Source organism: Alligator sinensis, unplaced genomic scaffold (genome assembly GCF_000455745.1).
Source record: "Alligator sinensis unplaced genomic scaffold, ASM45574v1 scaffold1097_1, whole genome shotgun sequence".
Lineage (NCBI taxonomy): Eukaryota > Metazoa > Chordata > Crocodylia > Alligatoridae > Alligator > Alligator sinensis.
In genome coordinates this window covers 2,974,808-2,984,746 of record NW_005841950.1, presented here as the reverse complement: position 1 = coordinate 2,984,746, position 9,939 = coordinate 2,974,808, and the positions used below count along the sequence as shown (strand labels likewise).

The following is a 9,939-nucleotide window of genomic DNA, read 5'->3' as shown; positions in this document are numbered from 1 at the left end:
ACTCTTTCCTGCCTATGCAGGGGGTCGGACTCGATGATCTATTGAGGTCCCTTCCGACCCTAACATCTATGAATCTATGAACGTGCCTAGAAAATAAAGAAGACTGAAGTCCTAATTATGATTCACACTTGCATGATGCCTTTTCAGCACAATACTCAAGTTATATACTATACATAGAATCTCAGATTTATAGAGTCGGTAGGGCCCTCAAAGGTCACTTGGTCCAAACACCTGTGGAAATGCAGGAAGGTCGCTCCTGAATCATCCTTGACCAATGGTTATTGGGCCTCCTCTTGAAAACCTCCACTGAAGGCAATTTCACCACTTCCCTAGACTATCTATTCCATTGCTTCACTGCTCAACCAGTCAGGAAGTTTCCCCACCCCCTCCCCTCCAAGATCTAATATCCATTTCTGAGACCTAATGTCCATCTGCTTTGCTGCAAGTTGAAGTCATTGCTTTACATTCTGCTCTCTGCAGCCAAGGAGAAGAGTTGCTTTTCCTCTTTGTTATGACAGCCTTTCAGATATCTGAAGTGTCATCACATCCCCTCATTACCTGCCTTTTCTCCAATCTAAACAAGCCCGGTTTTCTCAATCTCTCCTCACACAGCCTGCCTTCTGAACCATTTATTTATCATTTGTTATGCCCACCTCTGGACTCCTCTTAACTTCTCTGCCTCCTTCTTAAAATACAAAGCGCAAAACTGTAAACAATATTCTAGGTGAGGCCTAATCAGTGCTGAGCAGAGTGAGACTATTACCTCTCTTGCTTCATACCTAATACACCTGTTAATGCAGCCCCAAACTGCATCTACTTTTCCAGTATTGCCAACTCTCACGATTTTTTACTTTATTTTTAAAGTCTATGCTTTGGGAATGTAAAAAAACATAACTTTTTCTTTTTATCAATATAAATATAAAAGAGCTATATTTTTTCACATTCCCAAAGCACAGACTTTAAGAACAAAGCGAAAAATCATGAGAGTTGGCAACACCGCTTTTCTGCGACTGCAGGACACTGCCGACACCTTGAGCCAGCCACCAAAACCACTACATCCTTCTCAGCCGTGCTGCCACCCAGCTAATGATCCCCCACGTTATATTTGTGCGTCCTCCCTAGGTGCAGCACCTTCCATGTGTCTGTGCTGAGCTTCATCCTGCTGCCCAACCTTTCCATCCGAACCCTGTTCCTGTCCTCCAAAACGCTCGCAGCCTCTCTCAGAAGGACGGCAGGGTCCACTACCGAAACACGGGGAGGAACGGAGCAGCTGAGAAACAGCTCATAGCAACTTCAGCCAGCTGCTTGGAGCCAGAAGCACTAGAGCTGAAAGTGCCCCGTGTAAAACTGACCGTGCCCCCAGCGCTGCCTGGACTCACCGATGAGCTCGGGGTCTGGGACGGACTCTTGCAGCTTCCCGGTGATCAGCTGCTTCAGGTAGGAGATGCTGCACCCGCCCAGCGGGCACCCGCCCAGCTCCGCCTCTGGGAGCCGCAGGATGGACTTGGGGGCCAAGGGCTGGTCCGCCAGCTTCACCGCGATGTGCCACTCGGGCAGGGACATGGCGCCGCGGCCACAAGCCTGATCCCGATTCCGATCGCCGGCAAACGCTGCAGAGGGGACGAAGGGTGCCAGTGAGACTCGCTCCCGCCACGACAGAGGCGCCGCCTGGAGCCCTCGGCCCGGCCCGGCCCTCCCTGTCCCGGTCGGCGCGGGCGGGCGGGGGGAGATTTCGGTATCTGGGGGCCAACCCCTCTGGCAAGTTTGACTAAAGCACCCTCGCGCCCGGCCTGAGCACCGCTCCGGTCCCCCACCCAGTCCGCTCTGTTCACCTGTGCACCTGGCCCGAGCTGCTGCTGTCCCCCCCCCCCCCCCCCCGGCCGCCCCTGCCGCTCTGCACCGGAAGCAGAAAGCTCCCTAAGGCCGCGCGAAGCCCGCCGGGAAGTGAGGAGGGGCCCCACCCGGGGCCCCACCCCAGTTCCCGACATGCCCTGCGCCGAGAAGCGCAGTGAAGCCGCAGGAAGGGTGGAGGGAAGAGGGGCGGAGCTCTTTTCTCCCGTTGGCGTCGGGGGGCGGGGATTGGCAGGCGGCAGCCCATGAACGCGAGGGACCGGCGGGGGGGCGGCCAGCCAATGAACGCGGGGACCCGGCGGCGGGCTTCCGGTTCCGGGACGTAAAAAACGGGCCGCCCCGGAAGTGGCCGTGTGGGGTTTAGAGGAGTTTTATGTTGTCCGACGAGGAGGTGGCAGCAAGGCCGGGTTTTGATTCGGGGGTTTCGGCCGTATGTGGCCCCGAAATGCCTGAACTTGGAAACAGTCTTTGCCACCTTTGGCTTCTTTTCCTCAGCCAGATCGCCCTGCTCTCCTACGGGTGGAACTCTGGCGGGGGGAGCCTGATTCACTGGGGGGCGGTCTCCCACTAGGTGGATGTTCACCTTTCTACCTTGCTTGCGCGTCATGGAGAGACGCACGAGTGGCCATCATGTTACCTTTAGGGACAAGTGTAATACTTCATTACATCATTATCTCCTGTTGCTAAATCGCAAGCTCACAGACTTTGCTCGACAGCTTGTTCTCCCTCCAGAAAACGGAGAGAGGGCCCATCTTTGCCAGCCCACTTCCAAGACTGCCCAGCTGTTGAGATGCCAGGTCCTGATCCTTTCCCCTACAGCCACGCACACCCAGCGTTGAAGGTGGTACAACTGCCCTGCAGGCTTGGGGCTAGGAGTCCCCTCCACCAGCACCCGGGCCTGCTTCGGTTCCAGCTGGGCCGGGCCTTTATTTGTTTGACTCCCATGGGATTGGTAAGTTGGGGAATTGCTTCACCTAAATGTTGGGACCTTTAGCTTGGGGGATAGGGAGACCGGTCATCAGTTTCTACAGAACGTTTCTGCCCCTGACGGACTGGAGAATGGGGTTGTTAAATTCCTCCAAGAACCAGCCTTTCATAGCCTCGCCTGTCTGTTTGACAGTAATGGGCTCCATCAAGCAAGACTGGCTTCTGCTCTTGGTGGAGCCCAGGACTGCAGGTAGAACCTTCTCTCTGCATTAGCTTGTGGCAGGACAACGCATATGAAACGCATCCTGTAAAACTGATGCACGGGACGTAAGTTGTGGGTGTGGCCTACACAACACATTGAGAGCTGCAAGCGTGATCCGCTACAGAAAATAGGTGGAGAACCACTGGTATAGACTTTGTCCTTCTGGCCCTGCCCATTGTGAAGGATGTGATTTTGGGGCTGGCCTGAAATGTGCTTTCAGGGCTGGGTCTGATAACTGCTCAGGTCTAGCTACACCCCAGGGAATAGCATAAATATGCACTGGTGCTGTTTTGCACATAACATGTAGGACTGCGCATAATTTAACTTGGGCGGGCTCTGTGCCTCCACCTCTGCAGGGCCCCTGGCACCTCAGCTGGGAGACATGTGGTGCTGCATGACTGGGCAGCTGGTAAGTGGGGATGGGAACTCCTGCCTGTGGGCATGGGGTTTGGGAGTGGGCATGGGGTTGGTTGTGGGACCCCCAACCACATGCCCCTCCTCCCCACAATGGTGCACAGCCCCTGCTGCCAGCGGAGGCAACAGCAGCAGCAGGCAGCTTGTCCTCAGGGCACTCATGGCCGTGGCAGGCAGAGTGTCCTGGTGGCACGTGGCTCTGGCTGAGTCCAGGGGGCTGCACATGGTGACATGGAGCCAGCCCAGATGGCCTGCTGGTGCACACCTTCAACCTGGACCAGACCAGCTCTGTGCCAGCATGTGGGGCTCACAGCACTGCAGGCGGGAGCTGCGTGTCATTGGGCCAGCTCTGTGCCTCCATGTGGGGCTTCCAGCACTCCAGCGGGAAGCCACGCACAGGCACAAAGCCAGCTCAGTCTGACGGCACACAACTCCGTGCTTCAATGTGTGGCTTCCCACTGGAAGCCCCATGTGGAGGAACGGAGCCTGCCTGGCCCCATGGCGCACAGCTCCTGCCTGCAGTGCTGCCAGCCCCATCTGATCCAAAGGTGTGCACCAACAGGCCAGGCCAGCCTGACTCCATGCTGCCACATGCAGCCCCTGGGACTTGGCACATAATTTTGAATTTTCTGTGCATAATTCCCTGGAGTGTATCCAGCAATGCAAAGGAAGCCTCTCTCCAGCACTGCTGTTTTTTTTCAGAGGCTTCCCCTAAGGGCAAGTCTCCAAGAAGCTGCTCTGTGGCTTTATGAATATGAACTGAGCTGAAGTCAAACACCAAATTTTACCAGGGCAGGCTGGGGATTCTATGGCATAAAGTGGCTTTTGTAGGTTGGGACTATCCATAATCCACATTACTCCCTGAGAAGAAGTTGGGAGACAAGACCACAGTAGCTGCTGTAGTTCTCAGACTCTAAACCCCACTGCTGGCAACCTGGGTTGCCTATAGGAGTTGGATTCCACTGGAAACAGGTCTCTTCCCTCCCATACAGATTGCCGCATCTGCCAGATTCTGGCTTCATCCATTGTGACAGCTGCTGGCAAGTTTCTAGTACCTATATTACAGCTTTTCCAGAGCATCTAGTAACTTTGGAACAGAGAACTTGGGGCTTTGAGGCAGGGATCTAATAGGATGCAGTAGCAGGCAAAGCTAACACTCAAACTGGTGATGAAGCCACAGCATCCAGTCAGGAAAGGAAGGCCTACTGGAAGCCCTCCAGCTCTACCTGCTTGGACTCCTTTGTGTCCTGATATCCCCTGTTGGAGATTTCCATGCTCCCCTGAGGACTCCTGTATGCCCTGCTTTCCTGTTGAAAACTCCAAGAGAAAACAAGCCTCACACATGCATTTGCCACCCAGCAGCACCACTGTGCTTAAATGCTGCCTGTTCTTACTGGGAGACATCCAGACATCCTCTCCACTGGGAGGCATCCCAATCTCCCATCCCACAGGAACCTTCCAGTCCACTCCCCATTCCATAGGTGCTATGGTTTGCATGCATCTCTGGTAGTGTTTCCTGCTCCTAGTTCTCCAGGATTGCAAGCCTACACTGGACCCTGGCCGGCACATTTTTTGACTCCTGAATACACCCGGCATTTCTGCTGATCAGCTATGTTCTTTGAGGAGAGCTGCCTCTTCCATCTCAAGGTTGTGTGCACTCAGAAAGCAGGATGAACTTTATTTGCAAGGGCTAGGACCCTCTAGTGCTTGCTGCATGGCACAAGATCTTTCCTTCATATCAGTATCTGATCAGCAAGATAATTACAGCTTGAAATCCAACTTTTTTTACAAGCTCATCAGTTAGCTGTTATGGGATAACGATCACAGATCGTTAGACAATGTCAGCTCTAACAACTCAGCTTCCTCCAAAGGCTGCAGTCTTCCTTGGTTGACGAGACCCTGCCAGACCAACCCACTCCTCACCACCCGTCCTTCCCACCACTGCACACCTTCCCCCTGCTTCCCTCCCTCTCCTACCACACATTAAGAATGCTTAGTCCATACTGCTTGTGGGAGGCTGAGGTTAGACTCCTTATCCCAATATCACTCTACCTAAACTGCTAGGGGAAAACGTACCTCTGGGCTAGAAGTCAAATGGAACAAAGAATGCAAGCCAAGGGGGGGAAATAGGCACTGGAATAGGGCTATTAGGCAGCAATTCTGGCCTGGCCTTGCTGGGAGTTTGTCCACCTCTGAACCCTGACTTTGTGGAAGCTTAAGTACACACATGTATATAGGTCACTAAAACAAGAACTTCACCAGCTTGTCCTCCCATCAAACATCTTGGCCATACTTCACATACATGCTCATCTTCCTGACCTATGCCAGAAGTCAGGAAGACATGAAGAAACAAAAGAAGTTAGGAAAGACTTGGCTTTGTCTCCTCCATGAACCCTAAACTGACTTCCTCCTATTCTGCCAGAACCCTACCTTCACTGCATCCCTGCACCTTAGCCAAAACCCACCCTAATCCCCTTTCCTGCTACCATTTTCTCCATCTGATAAAGAAACTTTCCATCTTGTACACACCCAAAACACTGGCAGATGTTCTTCTGCCCATCCTCATTCCACACAAATTCCCAATCCATGATTTCATAGACATTTGGACTGGAAGGGAGGAGGATCATCGAGTCCAGCCCCCTGCCCCAGGGGCAGGAAGTCAGCAGGGATCATAGGATCCCATCAAGATAAGCATCCAAATGTGTCTTGAAGGCGTTCAAAGTGGGTGTTTGAACTGCCTCCGGTGGCAGTCTATTCCAAACCTTGGGGGCTCGGACAGTGAAGTTCTTCCTTATGTCCAGCCTGAATCGGTCGCAGCAGAGTTTGTGATCATTCGATCTTGTCATCCCTTGGGGCGCTCTGGTGAACAAACGTTCCCCCAGATCCTGATGAGCACCCCTGATAAACTTATAGGTGACCACCAGATCACCCCTGAGCCTGCGCTTTTCCAGGCTGAAGAGTCCCATGGCTCTCAGCCTCTCATCAAAAGGTCTATTTTCCTGACCTCTGATCATGCACGTGGCTCTTCTCTGCACCCTCTCAAGCTTCTCCACATCCTTTTTGAATTGTGGAGCCCAAAACTGGATGCAATACTCCAGCTGCGGCCTCACCAAGGCCAAGTACAGCGGGAGAATGACGTCCCGAGATTTGCTTGAGAAGCATCTATGGATGCAAGCCAGTGTTTTGCTCACTTTACTAGCCGCAGCATCACTTTGAAGGCTCATGTTCATCATGACCCCCACGTCCCTTTCATCCATAGTGCTAACCAGCGTAGCACTGCCAAGCCTATAAGCATGCTGCCGGTTTTTCCTCCCAAGGCGGAGAACCTTACATTTTACAGTGCTAAACACCATCAGATTCTCACCCACCCAATACCTGAGCCTGACAAGGTCTTCCTGGATCACCCTTCTCCTCAGGTGTGGATGCATGTTAAATAGTATAGGCCCTAGGACAGAGCCTTGAGGGACCCCACTGGTCACAGCACACCAAGACAATTGGCTCCCGTCGACCACCACCCTTTGGGTCCGACCATGGAGCCAGTTCCCCAGCCAGCAGATCATGGTGACGTCAAGGCTGTAGTTAGCCAGTTTAGCCAAGAGGTAATCGTGGGATATCAGATCAAAGGCTTTTTTAAAGTCAAGATATACGACGTCGATCTCCTTCCCCTTGTTTAGGTGATAGGTCACCTGGTCATAAAAGGAAATGAGATTGGTCAAGCAAGACCTACCCGCAACAAACCCATGCTGGGTATCCCTCAGGATATTGCCTTCAACTAGTTTGTTAAGGATGGCCTCTTTGATAATCTTTTCCAAGACCTTCCCCAGGATAGAGGTCAGGCTGATGGGCCTGTAGTTTGCCGAATCTACTTTCCTCCCTTTCTTGAAGACAGGCATGACATTGGCCCTCTTCCAATCAGCAGGCACTTCACCAGAACGCCAAGGGCTCTCAAAGATCCGTGCCAGGGGCTGAGCTATGATGCTCACCAGCTCCCTGAGTACGCTTGGGTGTAACCCATCAGGGCTGGATGACTTGAAGGTTTCCAGCCTGTCAAGGTGTTCCTTCATGAGGTCAGCTTCGATGGAGGGCAAGGAATCTCCCTCACCTGGGCCGTCCCATGGTACTGGTGAAAACTGACACAAAGTACCCATTTAGCAAGTTTGCTTTTTCCTGGGCGTCGGCTGTCAGTTGTCCCATCTGGTTTAGCAGGGGTCCAACGTTGCCCTTACTTTTCCTCTGGCTCCCCACATATCTAAAAAAGGACTTTTTATTTTCCTTGATATTTGTAGCTAGCTGGAGTTCCATCACAGCCTTGGCTTTCCTGATTTGCTCTCTGAAGGTCCGGACTAGAGCAGAGTATTCCTCCTTGGTGGCGGTTCCAGGCCTCCATCCTTTGTAGGTCTTCCTTTTAAGACGCAGGACATCTGCCAGTTCCCATGACAAGCACTTCCTTAAATCCAGGCCCACTAGAGGTGTCATCTCCATGACAGACCCTCACACTTACAAAGTAAAAGCTGCACAAGTAAGATGATAAAAGAGCTCAAACCACCCAGTTACTTCAAACCCACCAGGCACATGTATACATGGTCATTTAATGCAGAGTAACCTAATTTAAGATGCATTAGGGGCATGCCTACACATGCGCACCCTTAATGTGGCTTAAAAATGGTGATTTTAGGCTATGTAAGCCTAAATTTGACATCTGCCCAAATCAAGTATCACATTTAAGCAGGATTAGTTTATGTGGATTAATATACGTGTAGACATGTTACTCCACATTAATGCAGGGAATTTAGTCCTGGGTCTGCCTAGCCACTAGGGGGCCAGCCACCAGAGCCCAGCCCCAGGGCTCCTGGCTGGGCATCTCTTCTCCCCCAGGGCTGGGCTGCTCCATATACAGTTTGCCACTTGTAAGCGTGTTTTTTTATTGTTGGTGGGTGGGGAGGGTGGTGGATGTTGTGAAAGTAATAAAGTTTTTTTTTTCAACCATATGCGTGTCCTGAGACTGGTGCTAGGGGTGGGCAGGGGGTAGCGGGTGTCTGGGCAGCGGGGGAGGAGGGGGTCAGCCAAGGCCTCCTACTGCTGATGCCTTAGCCACTGCTGGCAGGTGTGCAGCTCTCCTGGGGCCAGGGCAATGGGGTGCCTGCTGGGGTCAGCACCATGGCCAGAAGGAGCACTGGTCATTGGCTGCTGCTGGCAGGGGCAGCCCCAGCACAGGGAGGCAGAGTGGGTAAGGAGGGAGCTGATGTGTGTTGCCCATGCTGGGCACGGGGCTGGCCAAAGATCAGAGGGTGGGGGGGGTGTTTCTAAGATGGCTGCCAAATGCTGGCATCTGGCTCTGGCTTCAGCATGGCTGCCAAGTACTGGCAGCTATGTGGCCAGAGCAGGGGTGGGCAAAATGTGGCCAACGGGCTGAATACAGCCAGCCAGGCCATTCTATCTGGCCCACAGGACCCCTAAAAAATGTAGAAAATTAATATTAATCTGCCCCTGGCTGCCTGTCATGTGGCCCTCGATGGCTTGCCAAAACTCAGTAAGCGGTCCTCCGCCCAAAATTATTGCCCACCCTGGTCCAGAGGCTGGAGCTCCCGCCCAGGGGCCACAAAGGCACATGGCAGGGCTGAAGCAACCTGGGACTAAAGTTAGTCCCAAGTCCCACCACATGTAGATACCTACCAAAACCTGCTTAATTTGTATTAGTTTAATGTGCATTAAATTTTAACCCACTTAAATTAATGTGTAGATAAACCCAATGTCTGTGCCTTTCCACAACATGCAGAACTGCCTTGCTAAAAATGCTTTTAATGCAGAAACCACTCTGCTTAGAAGAGGTTGCTCCAATACACAGAATAGAGCAAGCCACGTTATGGACAAAAATCAGTGTCATGGTCTAAGTATGCCAAGTTCTAGGGGTGGGCCCACATTGTAGAAACACTTATGCCTTCTGCATTGTTGCTAGGAGCTCCTCAGCACTGTCCCTCCTACTACCCTAGAGACAGAAATTGTAATATGGCCATCATGTACCATGGCTGAAATATGACCGAGTCTTACAATATATGCAGGATAAGCCATATGCCAACAGGATAATTCAAGACAGAGGAAGGGCACCTAAATTAGCATATAGATGATGTCAACACAGACCTTTCTGGGATTTCAAAGCAAGAACTCTTGAGTTTGTATATGTAGGTATGGTCTGACTTCTGGCCACTGATTCTTTACGCCTTTACATCCAACTCTACTGCCAGGCTACGAGCAAGGGAATTCAATCACAGGATCAGTCCTGGCTGCTGTGTTGACTTGATGCTAAGCTAGGACATCATTAAGGGTATTTGCTTGTCAAGGTGAAAGAGCTATCTACCTTAAGAAACTGCACAAACCACATTGCTTTTCTTACTCCTGTGGGGAAGCCTTCCCCCACAGCAACCCAGAGAAACTGCTGTGTTCACACCTGGCAGCAGGAGGCAGAGTAAAAGTCACATTAACATAGA

At 52.0% G+C, this 9,939-nt stretch overlaps 1 protein-coding gene across 3 annotated transcripts in view; it reads right to left on the bottom strand.

Moving 5' to 3' along the window:
• The window catches only part of UBL7 (ubiquitin like 7), an 18,552-nt gene extending 16,700 nt beyond the window's left edge, over positions 1-1,852 (bottom strand). For 2 of the 3 annotated variants that reach the window (XR_003093226.1, XM_006020285.3), the window contains exons 1-2: positions 1,833-1,852; positions 1,380-1,610 (exon numbers count right to left, since the gene is read on the bottom strand). Coding sequence is in view for 2 of the 3 variants with exons in the window: in XM_006020285.3 (XP_006020347.1) it covers positions 1,380-1,563 (184 nt within the window). In the remaining variant the exon portion in view is untranslated. The remainder of the gene's footprint in view (positions 1-1,379; positions 1,611-1,832) is intronic. The other variant, XM_025199894.1, reaches the window with a different exon arrangement.
• Between the last annotated feature and the right edge of the window lie 8,087 nt (positions 1,853-9,939).